We start from the raw sequence: 24,855 nt of genomic DNA on the forward strand, positions 1-24,855 counted from the left end.
TTGTTAAAACCTATCTCATAACCAATTTCTCCAATTCCTGTTACTGTCACTTTATTCACTTTTAAATTTTCTCCAATTTCTCACCTGCTTTTCTTTACCTATCTCAGAAATATGAAGAGATGGAGTGGTATAACTGTGCATCAACATGACAAACAAATCTAAAATTGACAAACAAATCTAAAATGCACTAATGACCTAATTTATTTTTTACAAAATTGGATAGAGTTTCTATGAGTTAAAATTAGATCCATTAATGTCTAAAGTCTTGTTATATTTGAACCTAATGTGATTCTACCAAAGCAAATTTTGCATGGACGTGGTTGAGTGTCGTGAAAATATAAAATGAATGACTGATAAATTATTCATGAACAATAAAATGTGTTGCTTTTACATGACAATTTTTAGATTAGAGGATAAACTTTTATTTCTTTTGAAGGCTTAAAAAGAATGATAGATTTACTATTTTAGCAAAAGCATGAATATGTTACTGACAAAAACAAATTTTCTTCATACCATTTCTCGTTTTGCAAAGGTAGAATGAGGGCGTTAAAAAATAAAATAAAATAAAATAAAATAAAATGAAGTATTTAAAAATGATTAAAAAAATTAAAGATGAAAAAATAAAATGCAATAGAAAAGATTTGAATGAGAATTCATGTCACTCATTCCATTCATATGAAATAAAAATAAAAATGACTATTATTCCTCGTTTGTTATTTGGAAAGAAACCCTTCACTAGTGTGCAATTAATTTCTAGAGTATCCTTCTTTACAGTTAATTTTTATGTAAAATTGTAAAATAATGTTTTTAATACTTTTCTTTTCATAAATAGCAATTCAGAAAGTATAATCGAGTTTTGGTTAAAGCTTTGCAGGACAAAAAAATCTAACATGAAATTATACTTTATTTATTTATTTTTTATTACCACACGGCGCACACAATCAAAATTAAAATTTCAAATTAAAATAACTCTATTAAACCTTTCAACCCAACACCAACACCAACACCAACACCTTCTAAATATTAGTGGGCCGGGCTATCTGGGCCTAGGGGAAAGCCCTCTATTCGGCCACGTACTCACTGGGTGAAAGCGTTCCATGAATGACATGTACACACACAGTCACACACTACCTTCTGACTCTCTCTCTCTCTCTAAACCATCTGTGTGTGAAAGTTCAATGGCGGAAATCACACAGAAAAGCGTAAAAGGAAATTACACACTGACAAACTCTGGACAATTGCGATGCCAAGGTTCACGATCAAATCATTGCATTTCAAAATCTCTTTTTCTTCAATGTAACTTTCTTTTCCCCTGTTTGGTTCTTGAGAACACGTGGGAAAATAAAATTACTAAATTTTGAAGCTTGTACACAAATCCACCGCTCAAACGAATTAAAGACACTACTATTCGGCTTCTCCGAGTTCATTCTTTCTTTCATTGGCGATACAAACAGCACATTGCCCAATAAGGTTCAATCAGTTACGTTTCTTTCGTTTTCTTACTCAGTTCTTAGCAACCAAATAAAGGGTTTCTATTTAACTGTTAATAAATTACTTTCTTTATATATACACATATATGCATACATTTATGTTTGTATAGGTTATGATAATGGCCGACATTGGTAATACATTGAAGCCTCCACCCTTTGCTGCTCGTAATTTTACCATGCATTTGGGGAATTTGGGTGTGACGCGAAAAGAAGGGAGATAACTGGTAAGTGCCTTTGATGGATAATTTATGGTATTACCAAGTTTTTAGATTCATATTTATGCTTCATTCAATGTCATTTTTGTAATTTAATTCTAAACTTGAGTTCATGACAAAAAAGAAAGGGAAAAATATTAGGAAGTTTTTGGTATGCGATTATTGTTTAATATTAATGCCAGTGTATTTTTTGGAGGATCATCTCTTTTGCATTCTATAGTTGTATTCAATTGTTGTTTATGAAAATTTTTAACCGTATAAATATTATTATATTGCAAACATTTCATTTCTGTTCTCAGCGATGCTATATTTTTTCATGAACTCCCAAAAAATATTGTTTGCAACTGATTGGTATAATGCATGTAGCAAAATATAAATTTTTGTCTACCATCAAAGTTCCTTGAAATAATAAAAATTAAATTACAGATTCCTATGGATTGATAAGCTTTACATTGCAACATTTCATTCCTATTTTTCTGTTGTCATCTAACATGTTAGTAACGAAGTAATGGACTAACATGAAGGAGAAACCTATATTGTAACTTGTAAATGAACTCTTCAAAGCGTCAGCCATTTTGTTTATTCATCCTTAATTTTTCCTAAGAACTCTTCATGGACGTGCATACAAGCTCAAACTTAAAGGAATGATGGAAACGTGAAATTATAGTTTCAGAACTTTCAGGACTCTAGAGAGTATCCTCAAGCATTGAGCACTCTAATCATTGAGCGTTTAATTATCAAATTTACAGACCTCTTATTCAGGGATGGAGCCAGAAAATTGTCTCAGGGGGCACAATGTACGTTATAATTTTTTTTTTTCTTTCAAAAACTCACTAGGTTTTTTTGTGCGGTTTTTAGTCCATATTCCATCATTTAGGTCTTTTTTTTAATTTATTTATTCTTTTTTTGTTTTTCAGTGTTAGAAGAAGACAATCAATTTTTTTTGTTACTAATCAAACTAGACTTAGATTTAGTTAATTTTGGTAGTTATCTTATTTTAGTATTTTGGTTCATATTCTTAATTTTTAGAGATAGTTCCAACATAGGATTATTTTTAGGACACATTTTGTTTTTAAGAATTTCTGTACTTGTATATATATATATATATATATATATATATATATATATATATATGTACTACATAGCAGATTTACACATACATTCATAATATTTCAATTTTCTCTTCAACTTGTGATTGCCAATTGTTGAACATAATTCTCAATTTAGCTTATACTTCATTAATAATACTCAACAATTCACTTGTGGGAGTTTTTATATCAACAATCAAATAAAACATATTAGCATAACTTACACAAATAGAAACTAATATACAAAATTGTATAAAATTAAAGAAGGATTAATAATGTGCGCGCATATAAATCAGTGTTTATGGGGGTATATATATATATACATATATATATATATAGAGAGAGAGAGAGAGATAGGTGGATATATATAGAGAGAGATTGATATTTTTGGGATGAGGTAAATTACTAATTTTGTAAATCAGGGGAGGCACTTTATACGTTTTCACACATATAAAGAATATAAGGGAGGTGAGAAAATTAAAGGGGGGCATTTTATACATTTTCACAAAAACACATATAGAACATAAGGAAACATATATATAAAAAATATATTTCCCTAGTTTATAAGGAAACATATATAGAATATAAGGGAGGGAGAAAATCCAGGGGTTTCACATGCCCCCTTGGCATGATCTCCCTCCATCCCTGCTCTTATTCACTTGATCCGTGGACCGTAATGGATATTATATAGCCATCCCCAAAGACTTTCGGAAGAGCATTTCCATCATCATCATTCTTGCCTTAATCCCATATGAATTCTCTCTCTCCAATCTTTTTCTATTGCATGTCAATCTCTCTCTCCATATGGAAGAGCATTTGTGGTTTTATATTTTTAACGTCTTCGACAACTTTTGGATTTCAAATGATTATAAATGTATTTCATTGTATGAAAGAGATCTATAGTACCCCACTTTTCACTTCTTATACTTCAGAGTGGTGAGTGCATGGAATTTTTACTTAATCAAAACAAAAGAATGAATGAAATTTAAGTACGGAATGGAAGACGCTAAACCAGTAGTGCCGGACGACTATCTAATCTATATCTTCTACGTTGTTATGATTTAATTGGATGATTTTGAGGAGTCTAATTGTTATCAAGAAATATATCTATCCATCTATGTATATTGTAAGCTATTGATATCAAGTAAAAAGATGTGCTCCAAATTTTTTAGTACGTTGAGTTTTATGACATTTGTGATTTGACTCCCATATGTATACCTGGGAATATACATCATAACATAGCTCATATACATCGAAACAGTCTCATTGCCCTTTACCACTAATTCTTTTACTTTTGTTCAAGTGCGCATGATACAAAGTATTGCGTGGTTAGCATTTGGAATTTTTTAATCATCTTACGAAAGCAAATATTATTTGATTTGTGCTTCACAACCAATAAAAGTACTTCCATGATGCTAATGAGAGGAAGCATTTTCCTAATTGAAGTCCCCACAATACTTGATTGGGATTTTGTACTTGTGGTTTTGAGACAAGGAGCTATGAAGTCCATACAGGGCTTTACATTTTCTTGGTGAACAGTAACAAATAACTGTGTTGTTAAAGCGCGCCTAGGCTGCAGGCTCATAGAGGCGCTACACTTGCACTTGTTGTGTGTCAGGTGCGCCTTTGGCAACATTTGTGCCTTTATTATAGAATATAAATATGCTTTAAAAGTAATTTAATTTTTCAATTGTGCGCCTCGCTACACTCCAACGCACGCCTCACCTTGCGCCTAGACTCCAAAGGACCTCTAGCGCCTTAGTGCGCCTTGGGCCTTTGATAACACTGGTTACACTAATTATTCCTCTTTGACGCCATTACCATTATGCTAGGAAGGCAATATGCTTCTAATGTGTTTGTCAGAGGAAAAAAAATTCGGTATATTAGGCCACATGATTGTTTACACCCTAAAATACTCGGTTGTATGGCATTCACATGGCCAAGGGGGCCTTGACATGTAGGAAGGTCTATGAGTAGCAGTAAGAGCCTTGTGAAATTTGAAAGGGAGGGTCTCAGACCTGTTGGAGTTCAAAGGCACACAGATGCGGTGGCTTTCTTGACGGTTGGTTTTCTCACTCCAAGACTTTAGGAAGCTGCACCCACCTAAGTTTTGAAAAACATTCTTCTATGCCCACAGAGTTTCAAAATATTTTTAAATATATATTTTTTGAAATGTATTTTAGAATTTATGTTCACTTAGTTTTGACAAAGTTTTTACTTTGACTGTCCAGGTATTCAACGCGACCCTCCTTTTCCTGGGCTCAAAACTGTTTGTGCAAGGACAAGGTACTAAGCATGATATAAAGATGGTTCTAAAAAGTTTATGATAGGGTACTTGAGATATAATATTATGATTGCAATTATGTTGAAATTGGACAATTACTTATTCTTACAACCAAGGGGGCCTGGGTTTCATTTAGGCATACCTAATGGGAAAGAATAGGTGAATCAATTTGAAATATTTGTTCTTGTTAGTAGTTCTTTTTGGGTCTCTGTGGTCCATGAAATAATGTGGTGTACGTTCTGCAATGGTACTTCTTTTATTTTTATTTCCTTCCAAAAAGGAAAGGAAGCCTTCTGTTTGAAAACCTTTGAAATATGTGTAATTAAAATTTTAATTTGTTTATTGTTTGATTGTGAAGTTTATATTGTTGGTTTTTAATGTGACATTGGCATTTTCATCTTGCGTGGTATGAGAAGTTAGAAAAAATAAATGTGGTTATAGAAAAGAGTCTTCCTAATTCTCAAATTTTTACTTTTATCAAATTATTTTATGAAATCTTGCAAATTTACTTGATTGAGATTTTTTTTTTTTTTTTTTTTTTTTCTGGAAAATCAATGCATTCCTTCATTTGTAGCAAGTATAACTATTTCATTGATTGTATTCGCACATTGAATGGGCCTGCACGGATTTAAGTAATCCTCATCTTCCACTTTCTAACGATGTGTACAGGGCATGATATGATTGTGGTATGAAATGCCATTTTTGGTGACTACTTGCTTGTTGAAACGGTTGCCGTCATTACAAAGCAGTAGATGAACGACACCTGTCTCATAAATATATGGTAGCCATCCATTGTCTTCTGTTTTTTTTTTTTATGTTGCCAATTTCAACACAATTATGGATTACTTATCAGGAAGTTGTTAGAGTTAATGTGGCTTAAACAATTTTGGTAATGGTTTTGTCTTGTTCTCTTGAATAAAATTAAATTCAAATGACTAATTAGGAACTGATTTTTTTTTTTTAACCTTTTTCTCTTGCAAATATATATATTTTTCTCTTTGGCCCTATAATCAGATTCGACAAGGGCATGAACAGAACTTTAAATATGGCAGCTTGTATCTATCATGAATCTTAACACTACAGGGGAAAGGTTCTTGATAGAGTGATGCCCAAACTATTTATTCCACCTTTTTTATATAGGCCAGACAGCATGACAAATAACATAAAAAAAATGCAAAACCTACCGATATAGTATTAATTGATATAAAAAAAATCAAATCATGTTACAGAGTGCATTAATATATTTGAACACGTGTTGGATGTAAATCTCATTTTTGGTCACCCAATAACAGATAAGCACAACACTAACAAATCTTTCCAACTGGACAGCTTATGAACTTGAAATTTACGTTTCTTATTTGCTTTCTCTCTCTGGCAGAATCTCTATAAATGTGGTCCACACTCTATCTTCTATTGTTTCTTGTTGATTATACGATTCCATTGTGTTACAGAGAGCAGTGCTCTTCATGGACATGGAGGACAACACATCTTCTGATTCTTCAGTCAACAATTCTGAGGTTTTGACAAGTGAAGCAGCTTTCACAAATGTGGGTATGTAAAAATGTTATGGATGAAAGTGATTTGCACAAACTTTTTACAATGTGCGATGTATTCTTGATTCTTAAAATTGTTCATGATAGAACTTATCCAAAAATAATAATTGTTCGTTATAGAAATATTTTTGTGACAATAATTGTGCATTAGTGTAAGAGGTTGAAATGAAGTTTGTGTTACACATTAGGTTTTTCCATTTCATTATCGCAACAATGAGCATTTACGGCAGTCGTAAGAAAAACAAGCATGGGTTTCAATTATGTGAGATATGTCGGCATTTATACCTTTAATCATAGCCTAATTGATCAATGGATTTGGGAGTTGAAACTGTTATTCTGATAAGTCACTCATTCTATGAATACTCTAAAGGCAGTGTACGCATTATAAAAATATAGCAATGGTAATTGATTTTTCATAGCAAATTTGTGGCTTCTTCTTCATTGATCCCTTTATTTGACCAAATTAGCGTTTGTAAAGTAAATGTTTGCTGGCATGAGTGTAGCTGCATTGTTGTCATGCTTGTGAATTCATCCAGAATTTTAGGTTCAACCTCCAACTTAGACTAGCCTTGACAAATCGGGTTTGCTAAGTTTGCAATTCAGACAATTTGTATCAGGCTAGAGTTTAGCCCAGTTATCTGAGCTGAATCATGCTCTGTGCAAGTCCAACCCAACTTGACCTTGAGTTTGAGACTATGCAACCAGAATTCAGCTGGAGTTTCAACTTTTTGAACTTGGGTCAAGATCTGCTTACCCGAATTAGATTGTATTTAGTTGGTTTCTTATTTTCATTCGAGAGAGATTAGGTTTAGTTCTCCTTTGAGCATCAACAGTGTAACGCCCCTCACCCCACCAAATACAATATTTTCTGCTTTTGGCTCCCCCGGACCAGAGACTTCCCAGGGGGTCACCTATCCTGGTACTACTCCAGGTTAAACACGCTTAACTCCGGAGTTCTGATTGGTTCACAGCCATTACTGCTTTAAAACACGTTGTGTCATAAAAGGGTGTTGAACCAATAAATAGCACTTCACTCTTCCACACCCAGGTGATGTGGGACTTGTGAACCTGTAACTCGCCCAGTGTGGTAGTTTGCCAGTGTATCGCACCCACCCACGCTCACCTACCCACATAGGTCGTCACAATCACCCCCCCTTTGGGGCCCAACGTCCCCGTTGGGCACACTTTCGGCTGGGTGAGGCTCTGATACCATTTGTAACGGCCCTCACTCTACCAGACACAATATTTTCCTCTTTTGGCTCCCCCGAACCAGAGACTTCCCAGGGGTGCCATCCTGGTACTACTCCAGGTTAAACACGCTTAACTCCGGGGTTCTGATGGGTTCGCGGCCATCACGGTTCTAAAACGCGTTGTGTCGTAGAAGGGCGTTGAACCTACATATAGCACTTCACTCTTCGACACCCAGGCGATGTGAGACTTTTGAACCTGTAGCTCGTCCAGTGTGGTAGTTTGCTAGTGTATCGCACCCGCCCATGCACACCCTCCCACATAGGTCGTCACAAACAGTGTCGAGAAGAGAAGGCGGAGAGATAGACACAACTCATGGGTTGGAGGCACTTTGATGCAGTTCGGAACTTGATGATAATGGTTTCCTTAGGTTTTGGTTTTTTATAAGTTGATTTTTCTTTTATCCTAACAAACCATTTTTCTCATCTCTCTCTCTCTCTCTCTCTCTCTCTCTCGGAAACAATGGCAAAGATGATTTTTGAATTTTGAGATAGTTAGATCAAATATTTAACTGTTTTGCATTCATTTAAATTTTATTTGTGAAGGGAATTCGGTTCTGATTGCCACCATACAAGACTTTACGCCATTCCTAATCCCCATTGATGCAGGACAGGTAAGATACGGTATAAGAAAGCTATCTCACTTTTCTCTCTTACATTTTTTCTGTTTTATTGTTATTTAATGATAAATAAAGCCATAGCATCAGCTAAAATCTGCTAATTTCTGTTACCTGGTCACCTTTTTCTACTTGTAGGATATTATTTTGAGGTTAACTTCATTTTGCCAAACTCGCAATCAAGTTGTTTACATTCTTTCTGCTGTTGGGTATGTTATTCATCCAAGTATTCACGTCTTCAACCGCCGTCTAACATTTGAGGCAAGATCTCAAACCTTTTGTTTTTGTTAGTTTACATTTATATCGGCTACATAATGGAAATGCATGCTTGTATAGAGACAACTGTTTTTCACAGTCCCTTTTGCGACCCACATTTTGACTTTATCAGATATGGAGGAGTTACTCCTATGATTTGTAAAAGATGGTCAAAATTTGAGGTAAAAATGCAGTTTGTCTGGCTGAGTTCATTAAATTGAATGGAATTTTGATGCATTCGATCCACTCACAGTGCAACAATCAGATGATCAACATTGATTCTTTGATGATAACATGGGTTGACTTTGGGTGGAATCGAACAAATAGTTGGTGGCAGTCTTAGTCTATTCATTTAGTTATGGATTTTGACATGTCGTATATTGGTTACTTGACTTCAGTGTTACACAATGCAACCCATTGTTCATTCGATTGCGGTTATTGGGGATGCATCAAAGAGGCTCCAGCCTAATAAACTACTTTTATTGGTATCTGATATAGTTCGTTTAGATATACTTGATTAACCAAAATGGGACCTGTGGTAAAGGCGTGTCTCATTCCATCTACATGTTGGCATTGCATGATTTTCAATTAAATCCATTATATAGTCTGGTTTCATTTACAAAGGTTGGTTGCCTACACAATATCTTGAATTAATAGTAAACACTAGCATGTAAATTAATGAAAATTGAACTGTACTTCTTATATTGAAATGGCATTGTTTGTTGAGTAATTATTTCTGGACTTTTTCTTTTGAGGGGAGCAGTTTAAATGGTTGATGAACCCATTATAGGGTTGTACTGTTGGGGAGTTAAAACCAGCCAGTGGTGTGAGCGTTAGAAATATTTAACTTAAGAGATGTTTCATAACTAAAGTAGCATCTCTAGATAATGGATTCTGATTCTTATAGAATTCTATAATCAGGACTAGTCTTATATTGGGTCTTAATTTTTATAGTGAATGCAAGGAATTTCAAACACTGCCCTTACTTTCAGCACTTTCAGTAATTATAGGAAGAGTGATATGCAGAGGACTTGACCCACTTTTTTAACAGTTCACTGTTGTAGAAACTCGGGATCTTAACAACTAACAATGGAACCAAGATGCATTGTCAAACCTATTCCTTATTTTATATTTATTGTTGTTCGAGAAATTGAATTTCAATCTAAAAATGCAAGGTTCTTTTAACATCTTTCTGCATATGTTGATATTTTACCATTAAGGTGTGGACACAACATGTCTCATATGTTGAAACTTTACCAACACTCTCTCTTCGTTATCTATGAAGGGGCGTTGCACCATTTTGTCATTGAGAGGCGTCCTCTATCCGATCAGCACTCATGGTGTAAATTCAAGTAACGTGCTGTTAATGATGAGCAGTGCAGATGGTAGTTGTTTTGGTGGAAGAGTATCAGACTCATTAGTAGCAGCGTGTCCAATTATGGTAAGGCCTTGCTTCATTGTTTATCTGTAACAGAATTAGTAACCACAATGTCCTGAGTAGTATGTCTAGAATAAGAAGCACGTGGAACTTTTGAAGTTTCTGTTCCTTTGCAAGACGGACGCTCATGGTCGTCGCTAGATACTCTTGGTGTTTGTTGAAGGATTTATATATTTAAGTTATACCCTCTCTAACAACTTAAGCTTTTAGAGTAGATGTTAGTTAACATGGTATCAGACCCAAAAGGTCTCGTGTTCAAATCTCACCGTCACATTGATAATTGAAAATTGAAACAAGTGTTGGACTAAAAGAAGGCCACACATGAGGGGGCGTGTTGAAGGATTTATGTAGTTAAGTTACACCCTCTCTAACAGTTTAAGCTTTTAGAGTAGATGGTTGTTAGCAGTGTTATTATTGAATTTGTTTTTCGAACCTCCCATAGTAAACCAGCTATATATGCTGTTAATTGCACTTGACATATAGATTGTTCAGTACTTGCTGATAATATTGCTTCTCACAATGTGTGATCTATTGTTACATTCATAAGGGTTTTGGTTTTTTACCAGGTTGTGGTGGCAGCTTGCGCTCCCACAGCTCCTCTCCTGCGTTCTTTAGAGCTAGTGAGTGCAGCAACACAAGCTTATCATCAACTTGCTTCCCATGAATCAGATGGTGACAGCAATGATACACCTACATCTTCTCTATCATCAATATCAAATGACAAATGAAGGTATATTACTTGTTAATGCATGTGTTTGTGTGGTTTGACGTATACATTTTCATTTTTTTTCAAGTTTTAATGCTAATGTTGTAGGTCCTTAACTTTGAGTGTTGCATCGGAGTTCCCAGGATGCTAGTGAGAGAAGGGAGCTGAAGGCAGATTAATTAATCCAGATTATCTATTTATGGACTTTTTGTGGTAATGCTAGAACTGATACAAACTTGGCTTTTTGGTTGATTATTACATGGGTTTGGACAACCGTCATCAATTTACAGTTAAATATGGTTGAACTATTCTCATTTGATGGGTATTTGACATTTTTTAAAGTTTCTGTTTAGTATCTCTGGCCTAGTCACAAGAAAATTATGTCTTTTTTGCCTTGCACTACCCTTCCTGGTAGTTGTTCCAGTACGGGTTATTCATGGCCATATATTCTTAAACCTCACCGGCTTACAAGAAAGACTTTTCTCTAATCGATTAATGATTGTATTAAAACCTATTTCAACTTATCCAATCTTCTCCCGCGTGCTAGTATATGTATTCAGTCTTGCTATGAAGTACTCAGAGCTAACACTAGCACATAGAGCAAGTAATATTCTTTAGCTTGTAGGGCCTTGGGACAAAAGACTTGTTCATTTTCCTGTGTCTAATCCCTGCAACCATAGGAGAAACGAGGGCAGAGGACATGCTTAGGAAAGTTCTTGAAAAAGGAAACACAACATTCAAGTAGTTTCAATGCAGTTTGCAAGTCTACACGAATGTTCAAATGTTGCACACTTAAAAGCGTTGGATATAAAATGGATTCCAATTCAAGAGATTCATAGTTGGTGCCATTTTAAAGTTGAGAACAATTGATTTCTCTCTATATCGTGTCAACTTTCATCTACTGCCTTCTTAGATCTAGTAAGTCAATTTTATCATTACATGTTAGCAAACAACCGGTATGTCTTTGCATCAAGAACTATTTGACGAACTGATGCCACTGCGCCAACTAATGACAACACGGTGGAGACAACTGCAATCAACGTGTTTCCCCAAAAAATCAAGCTCTTTCTGGAGGGCTTGAATGTCACATTGTAGAAAACCATAGGCACTACGAAATCCAGAGGAATGATTCCGAATGCCCCAAACAACGCCATGATGTCTCCAAAAAAAGGCAGCATTGCTGCAATAGTTGTGGCTACGATCACTGACAGCGACCTGGTAATCAGCCGTGGAATGACATTTCTCATCGAGAATTGATCCATCTTCGGGTCTGCAAACTTTTGCTCAAAAACTATGTTTGTAGGTTGCAGGTATGTCTGTAACAATGCATCCAGTCAGTCAAAAGCAGATGCATCCATGTAAGTAGGTTTGTTTGATTAGTGAACAGTTGGAGAGCTGTGATACCAACTCATTTAACAAGTTTTTATAGTATAAATACTTGATTGGGACTCATTATCTGATAGGTATTATTGTTACTTAATGGTAAGAAATAAGTAAAGTCTTACCAAAACAATAGCCGTTACTTGCAAAAGAGTGAAGATATTGGTCACCAAAAGAAACCATTTGGGCACCAGTGGGTTCCTGTCAACCATAAAGTTCTGAAGAACTGATGCCTGAGCTTCATTGCCAAATGCCCAATACCCGGAGATGGCTACGCTGAAAAATGTCGAGATTACAACAGCATAACATACCAACAGTCCTTTAAACATTTTCCCTGTTACCGGAGGAGCTATGGTTGCCTGCAAAATAAGAATGAATTTCAGGCAGCAGGTTAGTTCTCTATATTCAGTTCAATTTATGTCAAGAACTGTTTGGCTGCTGAGAAATGGAAGTTGAAAATTTACATTCATGCAGCACATAGAAGTGACTGAAATACCTGGATTTCAGGGACAATTCCATTTCCATAAGTGGTGGCGATGATTGAAATGGCATTAAAAGCACCAAATAAACGATTTATACCAACTCCGGTGATAGAATAGTCCTTTGGAGGAGCCTTATTGGAGTTTCCTGCAAGATAATTATTGAACACGGATTACCGAACACAGATTAAGAGCGACGAAGCTCTTAAACGTTAGGGTTTTGATTAATTACGTACCGATATATATGGCACCGGCTGTGGTGCAGGCAGAGTAAGCAAGACAGAGAACTAAGGAGATCAGGTTAATGTGCCTTAGAGAGTGGAAGGATGGTATCTGTGCTAATACCAGCATTAGGGCTCCAAATATAATTACGAAGTGGGAAAGCTGCATGGTACCATTTGCGCTAGAGACCAAGTAAATGAACTGCAACAACAAAGAGGGAAAAAAAAAAAAGAGGAATTCATTTACAATTTATATATGCATGTGTGTGTGTGTGTGTGTAGCTAAACACATTTCTAACAGCTGATTCTTGAAAGGTTTATTGGGCTAAAATGGTGGACTGACCTTGAGGCTCTGTCCTCCAAGAAGTATACAGGCAATAACTGCACCATAGCATATGCCCAACTGAAGTGGGCCCACAAAATATCGGCCCCATCCTGGTCCTGTAAAATTGCATTATCCAGTAACGAGTTATTGAAACATCAGACTATATATTCATGTGAGTTGGATGTGTCCGAATCTCGGACTATTTATCGTTTATGAATAGTCATATTGAATTGTGATTCATGTATACATATATGTGTATATATATAGATGTATATATTTGAGCATGATATATATCATACCTAAAATATCATGTGCCATGTCCCGGAAGCGAAGCTGGCGGTTTCCAAGCTTTGCATGGTGCTCCAAAACCATAGACAGAAGGTTGTAGGAATAGAAAGTGACCAGAGCTGCCATGGTGAGGCACACAACTCCTCCGACCCAACCCATCAACGCCAATACAAAGGGAAGGCTTAGAAGCGCCGGCCCTACGATCGCCGTCGTCAGGTGGTACCCACAGTGCAACCATGTTCCTACCATGTTCACCAGTCACAGAGTACATTTAAATTCAATTCAATTTTGGAGAAAGAGAGAATTAATTTAACTAGCAATATATGTCACACAGACAACAAACAAGTATATAATTAGACATATATAACATACATGTATGCATTCTATGTATAAATAAATGTAAACAGTAAATACAAATACATATATATGCACATTTGTGTAAGAACATTAGGTTAATACTTAATTATTTCAATCTTTTCCTTTAGCTCACTATGATATGATTTGATCACTAATCTTTAATGTACTTTTCATTTACCCGAAAAAGAAAAAAAAAAAAAAAAAAAAAAACTCTTACTTTTTGATGAATTATCCATTAGTTGACTGATTAATTTTTTCAATATTTTTATTTTATTTTTGCTTTGGTTCTATAGGAGTGAGTCATTTGAAAGATTAGTAATAATACAAATGCCAGTCATAGAGAAATTGAACCATCTGATGTGATTCATGAGATGATCATCAAATGAATTAATAGATTTGGATTAGTTTACCCCAAATAAAAATGGGTTAAGCAGCTTAAGCTGCTGCGCAATTAATTTTTTTTTTTGAGTATTACAATATACGTGTACATTATATAACATTATATATACATATAATGACACTTCAGCTGCAACTGCAAGTGAGAAGTTTCTCCTGATGTAATGGACATGTATATATATGTATGTAGGTGTGTGTATATGATATATATATACATAGAAAGAGAGAATCATGAATCTATATATTTATCTGACCTCGGGATTTAAGAACGAACAGAACTCCGGCGTCGAGCTCTTTGGCAGAGCTAACGGCACCGTTTTCAGAGTTGGGAGCAAAAGTCGTTTCCATCTCCATATGTGTGTGTGGCTGAGAGAGAGAGTGGTTTATGAACAATAAGAGATATGTTCCTGGGTTTGAGGATAATATGGACACGAGAGATCGAGTGATGTTGGCTCAAGAGTCAAGTCAAAGAACACTGTTTAACTTGTGAAAATTTATCATAGACGACGTCACTCAACTTTATGAAAATTCAACTTTATTGTAGACTTGGAAGTTAACACACAATAATATTATAGGCAAAATTAAAAGAAATATAAATTAACTTGTTTTAATGCTAATTGAAGAACAGTGTTACGGATATTTTTATTTAGAAAAATGCTTCGTGCACGACAAAAAACAAAGTATATTTTTATTTCGTTCTTGACATCTTGTGGTTGGTTTAACTACAAATATATCATATACGTTAAAAGAGTTGTTATCATGGGTTCATATTCTAGATGTTTATAAAGTTGGCTGATATTAATTTATGCATATATTTATATATATATCTAGATCGGTACACGATATATTGTTCAGTTCATAATTTTTTTTTAAAAAAATTAAACGTTACATATTTTCATAAACAGGTCAGCCAATTCAGTCAATTTGTATGGATATTCGTCTGAACCCATTATATCGCGACGCGATGATAAATCATGATATGTAATAAAATGAAATTTCATGAAGGACTTATATTTTGTATAAATAATATAAAAAATAATTCAAAAATAAAAAAATAAAAAAAAAACAATTGAATTTTTATAAAACAATTATGTCAATCAAACAAGTTTTTGTATAACTTTTTAATTTTCAGTTACCAAAAAATTAAAAATAATTATCCGATAAACAAATCAACTAACCCTAAGTTTTTATTTATTTTATTTTTAAATTATCCCTTTTAAGCCTTTTAATATTGATGAAATTTTCATTGGGTAATGCATCTTTCTCCGATAATGGTTTTTTTAATATAAAAAATAGTCTTATTGATCAGCGACTCACAGACACTCACTTTGCGTGATGATGATGTTCTTCTTTTTTATTAATTTTTTTCTTCATTGTTTGACTTTCATTGCTGTATTTTAGATTTCACTCTTTCTTAGTGTAAGACAAGATTTCAGTCATCGATCATCATCCATAAAGTCACACACACGCACACATATTTAGAGATGCTTACAGTAATCAACTTTGACTAATAATAATAATCAATTGTTAGATGTTTTTGTCTAGATAAAAAAAAAATAAGCTTTTAAATTAAAGAGCAAGTGTCCGTCTTATTGCACCGAATTATAACCTATCTAGTATACGGTAAAATCAATATTTATTTAGATTGACGTAAAATATTAAGAAAATATTTTTCTTTTTTAAGTAAAATATTTTAGTATTTGGTAAAAATCTAGATCAAGATTAAGGACATATAGGCATCTTTTCTTTTGAAGAGTCAATGAATTGCTGTGACTGAGGTTACAGGTCTTGTGTGCACGGTGATCGAGACAGTGTTGTTGGCGTGTCTTGTTCGTGTCATCGCAATTACAATACGAACACGATTAGGGTCGATACGAACACGACACGATTATGATACGAACATAATTAGGGTCGACATGAACATGACACGATTATTAATCGTGTCTAAAACACTTGACACGAACACGAACTTACACGTGTAACACGACACAACACGCGTAACCTGTTTAATAAATGGGTAAGACTTTACACCACACGAAAAGACACGTTTAAGTCGATCCATTGTAAGAGAGTAAAATAACTTGTCAAAAACTAATACGTAAGTTATTTTTGTTAAATCTTAATATATATTTTTTTTATTGTAAATATTTTACGACAACGCCAAAAAATAAAAAAATATTTTACATCCAAACAAACCAGGCCTTGGTGATTTTTTTTTTTACCCTACAAATTTCGAACAGCAAAGCAATCTCAACTATATTTATTACATCACCAAATAATTACCGAAGTTCCAAAAGTGCCCATAAATGTCTATTTGGGCTTTTACTGGTCTGATCTGTATCCTTGCCCACTTAATTTCAGGCCCAAATAAAGGTTTAAATGGACCCAACCTTGAAACACCTGAAACCACTAAAAGCCCAACACAACAGACCAGCCCAAGTTCTCCCTGTTGAAAAACATTCTACTGAAATGACCAAAATACCCATGCTCTTTCTGTCAAATATCTAACCTACCCAGTACCCACAAACACTTCTTCTTGAATGCACAACTACAGAAACCGCCTTCTCTTTCACTTCAACTGAACCTCTCTGCCGTTTTTTTCCACACCAAAAATGGTTAAAGGCGAAGACGCAATTCGAAAAAAGAAGAACAAAGCGAATCGAAAGAAGATGCAGAAGGACACTTCGACAGTCTCTGCTCGTGTCGCCTCTATAATCGCCGCCAAAAAGCGTCGAAAGTCCGGTAAACGCAGCAGTTGTCAGGTATTTCTATCTCAAATCGATACCATTTTGAGTTTTGATTATTGGCGCTTTTTATTTATTTATTTAGTTATTTTTTTTGGAGTTATAGTGAATTGGGTTTTGGAGTATGTGATTTGTTGTCGAGAAACTGTTGTAGGCAACACTTCTCTAGACTTTTGATTTGGGAGCACATGCTCGTTGGTTGTAAATTTTATTTCTTGACCTGTTAAGAGTCGTTAATTTGGCATTTTGGGTTTTGATTATCGGGTTTTTTTGGAGTCATAGTGAATTGGGTTTTGGAGTATGTGATTTGTTATCAAGGAACACAAATTTTTGTAGGCAACATTCTCCAGACTTTTGATTTGGGAGCACATGTTCGTTGGTTGTAAATTTTATTTCTTGAGCTGTTAAAAGTTGAAAATTTGGGGAAGAAAAATCTGGGTTTGGTTTATTATGTGGGTTTTGATGACTTGTGTTGTTAAGGTTAATATCAGTTGCATTCTGAATGATATATCGATGCAATTTGGAAAGTGAAGAGCTGCTCTAGTTTCATAATTTGTTGTTGTTCTGAATTGATGTGGCATAACCTGCAACAACCCAGTAATTGGGTTTTAATTTGAAGTTTTAGTTTTCCTGATGTTCTATGAGCTTTTTCATAGTATGTGCTTAAGACATTGATCAATCAATTCAAATTAAGAAAGATTGCATGCAATATTACATTGACTCCTCTGAATAAATGAAGTACATGCTCTGTTTGCAAGTATATCCAGTTTTTCAATCCTTTTTTTTTTTTGATAAGTATATCCAGTTTTTCAATCTTATTACATAACTGTACATAAAACCATCTTATAATTACATTATTACTTAAACCTATCTTATGAATATGTCAAAACTATTGAAGTGCCATTTTTAAAAACGTTATTATATATGAGTCATTATTTCCTATAAAATAGAAGAAACATTTTGAACAATGTGAATACTTAGCCGTGTTCCATATCATGGCTATTGAGATTTGACAAATCCAAAGCTTAAGCACATGCCCATTCCCAACACATGTACCAGTGCCTATTTAGTGTAGCTTGCAAGGATGGAACTAAAGTTTCTTGTCACCTATGCTTTGTCAAGAAACTATTGTTATCTCTGCTTTTTTGGTTTGTGTAATATTGTTGTTTGATAATAGGTTCTATTGTAGAGAACGATAGAGTTATTATTTTTCGGATGTCATTTTGTCATACAACCCTCTGAACTACACAAATATTGCCAATGTGACTAATTGGGTGTGAATTTGTCATGACTCACAGGGGATGTGTTTTAGCCTTCCTACTCCTGAGAATCCATTCAATGACAAACAAGGGAGTTTGGACACAAGAAAAAAGGAAACCAAGAACATTCCACCAAGGAAAGTGGCTCCTGGTAGAAATCATGCAAACATAGAACCTCAAGAACAGAAAATGTTAAGGGACAAGAATTTGGGGAGTGAGCAGACAAAATCACGGACAACAGTTGATAATGTGCGTCAGAAAAGCATTGTCAAACCAACAAAAGCAAAGATTCAGCTGATGCAAAAGAGTGAAGCAGACCATGCTCAACAAGCTCAGGGTTTTGACAATTCAGGTTGTCCTTCGAAGTTTCTATTTCTCTGCTTGAATTCAATACAGAATGCTTTGCGGCATGATGGAACCTTAAGTAGTGAAGAGGATAAGCCTTTGTTTGTTGACACATGGGGAGTTGAATTCTGGAGATACTATTCATTTGGAAAAGACATATTAGAGACAAGTGGAGCTTGTTCTACAATAGAACAAATTTCTTGGATAGCTTCAACTGCTGCTGATACAATTGTAAGAAAGGAGAAAGAAGGCCAATCATTCACCAGCCCCTTTCTTTTATTCCTCGTGCCATCCCAGGAGAAAGCCACTAAGGTTTGTTGACATTAATTCTCCTAGCATGTTCAATAAATATTGTTGTTACTTATTATGCATATAATCCTTACTTAATGGGCAAAAGGTTTGTTGACATTAATTCTCCTAGTGTGTTCTGTAAATATTGTTGTTACTTATTATGCATATAATCCTTATTTAGTGGCAATACTTTTTTGTTATCTTCAGTCAATTAATTTTAAGCTGTATACCTTTCACTTGGGAGTAAATTTTTATCATCTTGTTTCTATAGCATTTGAAGATAAAACTACCTCTGGAATTTGAGTTACTGCTGAACAAATAGTGGAGGAAATTGCAAGAATGTTGCATAATGCCACTCCCCAAAATAGAAAAAACTAATTTCACTTGATCCTAATTATTGTTTCATGAAAATGTCAAATGATGTGGAAAGTAAACATTTTTTCCCTTCTTTCAAAACATTTTCCATATATTAAGAGCCAATTGCACAAAATCCCCTTCAACTATAAAATATTTGTATGTTAGCCCTAGAATAAAATTAGCCCCCATGAACTATGGAAACTTCAAAATAATGCCAACAAACCCAACTGTCTTTAGACGACCATTAAATGTGTCTTGAAAACTACTAACTTTAAGGTTAATTGCAAAAAATCCCCCTAAACTATAAGAAATTATGACATTACCCCTAGAACTGTATAAGTTCCAAGCGGTTTTATGCTATTAATCCAAATGGTAAATTGGGATTTTCAAGAAGTCCCAATGCTTTGACAGTTTATTTCTTAACAATAACTTGACGAAAGGGGGTTTCTTGCAATTATTTTTTATTTTTATTTATTTATTTTTGGTATTTCTAGGTGATTGTCAGTTAAAATTTAGTATAGGTGATAACATGAAATGTATTTTTATAGTAAAGGGGTTTTAAGCAATTAACCCATTTATTAATTTTGAAAAAGGAAAATTAAACTCATTATGGGTGATAAAACTGATTAGATGGTTTCATGTGCTTGGAATAGCAAACAATATTTTCTGGAATTTGAAGTGATCTTTTGATAAACCGAAAGAAAAAGACGAGTTCTAGCCTTTTTACTTTGAGGCCTAATATAGTTTCTTGATAACTACCTGTCAACTAGCAGGTACGCATGGTGTGCAAGTCTTTGAAGTCTCTTGGAATACATTCAGTGAGTCTACATTCTGGTGCTTCCTTAGATCACCAAATTCATGGGTAAGTATAACATCAATTATTTTTTCTGTTCTTATTGGCTTATTTTAATTAAAATACTAACATGTGCAATAGATTGGCACTGTGCTAAAATTTTTATTTCAGACGTGTAATTTGTCCAAAATAACACAAAGTTTAATCTCTATGAAAATGGTTTACATCTGTGTGCACACTGTGTATAGTGTATACACGCTTGAATATGAATGTAATATGCTGCATTTGCTTTACACATAGCAAGCTTGCTTATGTAATTTGTCATTTGATGGTGTGTTGTGTTGATGCAACCAATGTATGTCCTTGGTGGCCTTCATTTTGATAGCCTTTTGTGAGAATTTCAACTTGGAAGAGAGTCACATTCTGAGTGGGAATTCTTTATGCTTCAGTCCACTGATTTTTTTTGACACAGTCAAGCTCTGAGATTCGTGTTCCCTTAGTCATTTTATCTGATTTGGATTTGAAACAAAGCACATATTGCAGTACCAATTTATTGATCTTAGCACAAATGTCTGTAGTAATATATATAATGCACGAATTGGGTTATTCTTGATGCCTATTCTGATCTACTGGAGATCCATCTTGCCCTGAAAATATTGTGAATGAATGTATAGTGTTTCTTAACTGCAAGGAATGCCTTCTGCTTGCGTGCATGCATGTGTTTGCATTATAGCTGCCGTTTTATACGGGTTGGGCACATTTCTACCTGCTTACACACCATGTTTGAGTGTTCCATGTTCAATGCTTGTATATGGTGTATATGCTATGCACTTTCTGAGTTAGGCAATGTGGACTCAAGTTTTTTCTCTCTCCCTTTTCTTTTCTCTTATATGAAACTGCATATCTCTAACAGTCTAAAGAGTTGTGAACCTGAGTTCATTGTGTCAACTACTGAGAGACTTTTGGAGCTTGTTTCGTTGAAAGCCATTGACATATCTGGAGTTTCTTTACTGGTAAATTTTGAACCTCCTCCTCCTCATACTTTAATTGATTTATATTTATAAATTTTAATTACATTTCTCTCTCTCTCTCTCTCTCTTTAAAACTGGAGTTTAATTACTTGTCCTTTTTTTTTATCATTATTGTTTCTGACTATTTTATAGATATAAAATTGAAGAATTTGAAAGGATTAAAAGATCATTTATTTATTTTTGCTTTTATGATTCATGAATTTTCTATGGAGGATTTTGCTTTTGTATTATAATTTTCTTCTTTATATTTTTGGTTCCTAAATAACCTAACTCCTTGTTGGTAAAAGGACTTTTCTCTCCTTGGTTTGTGTAGTATGCATTTATTTTCCCCAGTGAGTATGACTCACCGTTTTTCCGAAAATCACAAGTCATGTGCTGATTATGGTTAGTCTCACGATTTGGTCTTTTGACTTCTGTTAAGTTATTTGCCTTAATTCTTGAACTTCAACTTAAAACTTTTTCTATCTTGATTTGGTCTTTGACTTTTGTTAAGCTTTTTTACTTTATGGTTCTTGGAGTTCCACTGATTTTTTTTTTTTTCAATTTCCATCCTGTATTAGTGTATATAAGCAATCCCGTTAATTTTTTAGTGTTGTTTAAAGTCAATTACTAGAATGTGAACTCACTAATAGAAGAGCAGATAACTTGTAGTCGAGTTGCTTTTGCAAGAAATTTTGCCAATCTTGTTTGAAATCTTTTTGCTTCTATTCTTTTCTGTGTTTGCGTTGAACGTTCTGCTTCACTTTGCAGTCTCACTGAATACCACAAACACTTACTGCAATATGTGTCTCAGCCTTTTTGAGCAACTGTTCTTTGAATATGAGCTAGTCCAGAACTTCTTAGTTGGCAGTATTTATCATCAATCATTATTCTGTGAAGTAACATTATCTTTCCTAGGCTTGCTAATTTGAGCTTTATCATCTTCTCCGGTCTATTGTTTTTGCCATTTATACAGGTTGTCGATGGTCTGGGGACTTTTTCTAAAAGTGGTTGCTTAGACAGTATTAAATCTATTAGGCAAGCTATCTCTGGAAACCCCCAGTGTGTGGTTTTCAATGATGGTTTAAATTATGAATGTGTTCCGCTACTGCAAAACCTTCTGCGGGGATCAATCTGCAGATTATCACTTAATGATTCTATTACTAGTCAAAGTGATTGCATTATCCAGTCCGTGCACGTCTGTGGATCAGAAGAAGAAAAAATATCAAAGGTATGTACATCTTTTAAACACCAACCCTCTACCTGAGATGTCAAGAAAAATTACTTTGTGACTTGTATTGGTTTTTTTCTAACTATCATGCAGTAACTTTTTACCTCAAAACGTATAATGGTGGTTTTTCTTGTCATCTATGGCAGAATTAGCAAAGAAACTTTATTTTCCCAATCTTGCTTTGTTAAGGATTTAACCTCACTTTAGAAGTGAAGAACAATACAGATTGCCTGGCAATTGTTCTAACAATAACTTAAACCCTCATCCTTAATGTTTTATGTAGGGCATACAAATTTTGGATCAAGCTTGTGGTAATCAACTTGGCCCTCAGCTTTCTAAGGTGCTGTTTGTAGTTGGAAAAGGTAGCAGCTTTCATAAGTTAGTTGCTGCCATCAAGTTGAAGGGTTACTCTGTTTCAACAAAATCAATTTGGAGCAAGTCTGAAGTGCAGATCAGGTAAAATGAACTCTATTAACTTATCCACCTCTTATCAATTGTTCATACATCCTTCATTTAGTAGATTGCTTTTGATGGTCTTTAATGTTATTCAAGTTTTAAACTTATAGATCTTGTAGGATTGCTCTTGCTATTTAGCAGCCTAGATCAATAGTGGAAGTTGTTTTGATCCTTTAGACAAGCATCCAGTCATTATTGTCCCTTCTCTCCCTCTATCTCTTGAGCGTTCTCACACATCCAATAGCATTCTTGAATGCATGCTTGGGTGACTCAAAAAATTGAGAGGCTTCAATTTGTCTCTCTTTTTTTTTCCTAGTTGGGTACTCACACACACATGCCTCCACTGAGGCTCGAACCCCTGACCTCTCTTTGAGAAGTAGAGGCTCGGTACCGCTAGGCCACTGGCATGTTGGTAATTTGTCTCACAAAGGAGTTCAATGAGAAAACTGTGTTACCTATTGCAGATATTACAGGATATGGGAGCCATCATCATGGATGATGGACTAAAATTGAGGGTCATTTCAAGATAACCAGAAAGTTGATTCCTAACCAGTGTTGTGATGATGGCTCAGATTTTTTATTCTGAATTAATTTTTTAAACCATAATTTTATTTTAAAAATAGTCGCAAGTACAATGAAGCATTTTAAATTTCATGAATGTGTCCTTTCTGAACATTGTGTGCGGTCTGTTACCCATTGTTGATGTATGAATAAAATTTGGAATGCTATACTTGTTGTACTCCATTTTTTTTTAAATCTGGTAATTAGTTTCATCTGTTTTGACCGCAAAACAAGAGAGAGTATTATGTTGGAAATAGGAAACTTGTCTTAATTGCTCCATGGAACTATGCTTTCTTCATGTTCTTGTATTTAATATTTATAGTAAACAAATTTGTTTGTTTTGCTTCGGCAGCAAAAAGAGATCTGCAGTTCTTGTGGTCGATGCGGAACAAATTTGTACTGCCGACTTGGGAGAATTCGAAGTTGTAATTATTCCAGATTTTGTACACTCAATTGACAGTTACCTCCAGATGTTAACAAGGATGGCCCGTTACTCTGTCAATGGCATGTTGCATAGCTTTTTAACAAGAGAAGAGGCACAGCTAGTAAGACCATTGATTGAGATCCTTGAACAATGTAGGCAGACTGTGCCTGAATCCTTAAGAAATCTATGCAACGACGCTTAGAAAATTGAGGTATGAATTTGCTACCTCTGTTTCCAACTAATTTGTTTTCATCATAAAAATAAGATAATTGATTGGAACTTCGCATTCTGTTTGCTTTACACAGCCTTTCCGTTGATGAGATATTTAGAATGTCATCTGTACTCGTGAATCTTAGTCTGAAGAAATCTGGGTAGAAATTGCTCAGAAGCTGAAGTTCATGGGATTGAAGATGGGTCGTAGGAAGTTACTAGTTAGTAACCTCTCAATCATTACAGCTTGAAATTGAGAATTCATGTTCGTTCTTAGTTTTGGGGAGCTTTTTTTGTCGAGAAAATTACAGCATATCGTGGCATGGAGAGGCTGATTTACTGTCCAATTATTGTTCTACTTTGGCTTTATGTTGATTTTCCATCATTCTTCTCATATTGATATAATGTTCATCTCTGTGGGATGTGAGGAATCTGTTTGGTTCGTTAATAAATAGGTCTGGAAGGGTTTTTTTTCAGAATGCTTTTGGTGCTGCAATTATTAACTTCACAAGATTTTTCACTCACAAATTGGTGTCTTAGAATTAGAGTCAGAATTAGAATTGGAATTGGAATTGAAGGAGAATTAATTCAAAGTTTAAATGTATATGATCATGAATTCCAAGTTTTAGACATAGTTTGTCGCTGCCAGGCACAGGATGAATTAATTTCAATAATTATCAAGTCACTCTTAGAATGGCCTCATCTTTGGAAACTCGCGAGAGCATTGTGATAATGTTTATGCTACATAGGGTGTACCAAATCGTTGACTTGGAATTGAAGAAAATTTGGTTTAGAATTAAATTGAATTTTTTTCAACTCTAATTTCAAAGTACCA

At 34.6% G+C, this 24,855-nt stretch overlaps 3 protein-coding genes and 1 long non-coding RNA gene across 5 annotated transcripts; 3 read left to right on the forward strand and 1 right to left on the reverse strand.

Annotated features, from left to right (window-relative positions):
• The first annotated feature begins 1,156 nt into the window (after nt 1–1,156).
• Nucleotides 1,157–9,270, forward strand: LOC132269995 (uncharacterized). The gene is made up of 7 exons (XM_059771221.1): nt 1,157–1,714; nt 5,025–5,079; nt 5,747–5,858; nt 6,529–6,628; nt 8,424–8,491; nt 8,633–8,755; nt 9,148–9,270. Exons 3-7 carry the CDS (start codon nt 5,856–5,858, stop codon nt 9,268–9,270), a joined length of 417 nt encoding a protein of 138 aa, XP_059627204.1. The 5' UTR covers nt 1,157–1,714; nt 5,025–5,079; nt 5,747–5,855.
• Nucleotides 9,271–9,941: 671 nt separating this feature from the next.
• LOC132271140 (uncharacterized) lies at nt 9,942–11,451 on the forward strand. Its single transcript, XR_009469656.1, has 3 exons — nt 9,942–10,190; nt 10,754–10,917; nt 11,002–11,451. It is a non-coding gene; the product is annotated as an uncharacterized LOC132271140 (long non-coding RNA).
• Nucleotides 11,452–11,667: 216 nt separating this feature from the next.
• On the reverse strand, nt 11,668–14,767 carry LOC132271139 (GABA transporter 1-like). Its single transcript, XM_059772425.1, has 7 exons — nt 14,594–14,767; nt 13,598–13,828; nt 13,317–13,414; nt 12,989–13,175; nt 12,770–12,900; nt 12,399–12,632; nt 11,668–12,209 (listed from the first exon to the last, which is right to left on the reverse strand). The coding sequence occupies exons 1-7, from the start codon at nt 14,691–14,693 to the stop codon at nt 11,829–11,831; spliced, it is 1,362 nt and encodes a 453-aa protein (XP_059628408.1). The 5' UTR covers nt 14,694–14,767; the 3' UTR covers nt 11,668–11,828.
• Nucleotides 14,768–16,875: 2,108 nt separating this feature from the next.
• On the forward strand, nt 16,876–24,499 carry LOC132271141 (uncharacterized). Of its 2 annotated transcripts, none has more exons than XM_059772426.1 (8): nt 16,876–17,101; nt 18,382–18,999; nt 20,106–20,197; nt 21,042–21,141; nt 22,115–22,369; nt 22,653–22,825; nt 23,739–24,021; nt 24,116–24,499. In XM_059772426.1, exons 1-7 carry the CDS (start codon nt 16,952–16,954, stop codon nt 24,010–24,012), a joined length of 1,662 nt encoding a protein of 553 aa, XP_059628409.1. In that variant the 5' UTR covers nt 16,876–16,951; the 3' UTR covers nt 24,013–24,021; nt 24,116–24,499. The 2 variants fall into 2 exon arrangements, with proteins under 2 accessions (XP_059628409.1, XP_059628410.1); XM_059772427.1 differs by having other exon boundaries at nt 20,109–20,197.
• Nucleotides 24,500–24,855: the final 356 nt, after the last annotated feature.

This window comes from Cornus florida, unplaced genomic scaffold (genome assembly GCF_030987335.1).
Source record: "Cornus florida cultivar Cherokee Brave unplaced genomic scaffold, ASM3098733v1 CherokeeBrave_3.0.0_Hap2_Chr08, whole genome shotgun sequence".
NCBI classification, from domain to species: domain Eukaryota; kingdom Viridiplantae; phylum Streptophyta; class Magnoliopsida; order Cornales; family Cornaceae; genus Cornus; species Cornus florida.

Coding starts and splice junctions, on each gene's coding strand:
- LOC132269995 (XM_059771221.1), top strand. Junction 6,629..8,423: donor AGCAGCTTTCACAAATGTGG/GTATGTAAAAAT, acceptor TTATTTGTGAAG/GGAATTCGGTTCTGATTGCC. Junction 8,492..8,632: donor TCCCCATTGATGCAGGACAG/GTAAGATACGGT, acceptor TTCTACTTGTAG/GATATTATTTTGAGGTTAAC.
- LOC132271141 (XM_059772426.1), top strand. CDS start 16,952: ATGGTTAAAGGCGAAGACGCAATTCGAAAAAAGAAGAACAAAGCGAAT. Junction 20,198..21,041: donor TTAGATCACCAAATTCATGG/GTAAGTATAACA, acceptor TATCTCTAACAG/TCTAAAGAGTTGTGAACCTG. Junction 22,370..22,652: donor AAGAAGAAAAAATATCAAAG/GTATGTACATCT, acceptor TGTTTTATGTAG/GGCATACAAATTTTGGATCA.
- LOC132271139 (XM_059772425.1), bottom strand. CDS start 14,693: ATGGAGATGGAAACGACTTTTGCTCCCAACTCTGAAAACGGTGCCGTT. Junction 13,829..14,593: donor GTTCGTTCTTAAATCCCGAG/GTCAGATAAATA, acceptor TGAACATGGTAG/GAACATGGTTGCACTGTGGG. Junction 12,633..12,769: donor GAATTGTCCCTGAAATCCAG/GTATTTCAGTCA, acceptor CTTATTTTGCAG/GCAACCATAGCTCCTCCGGT.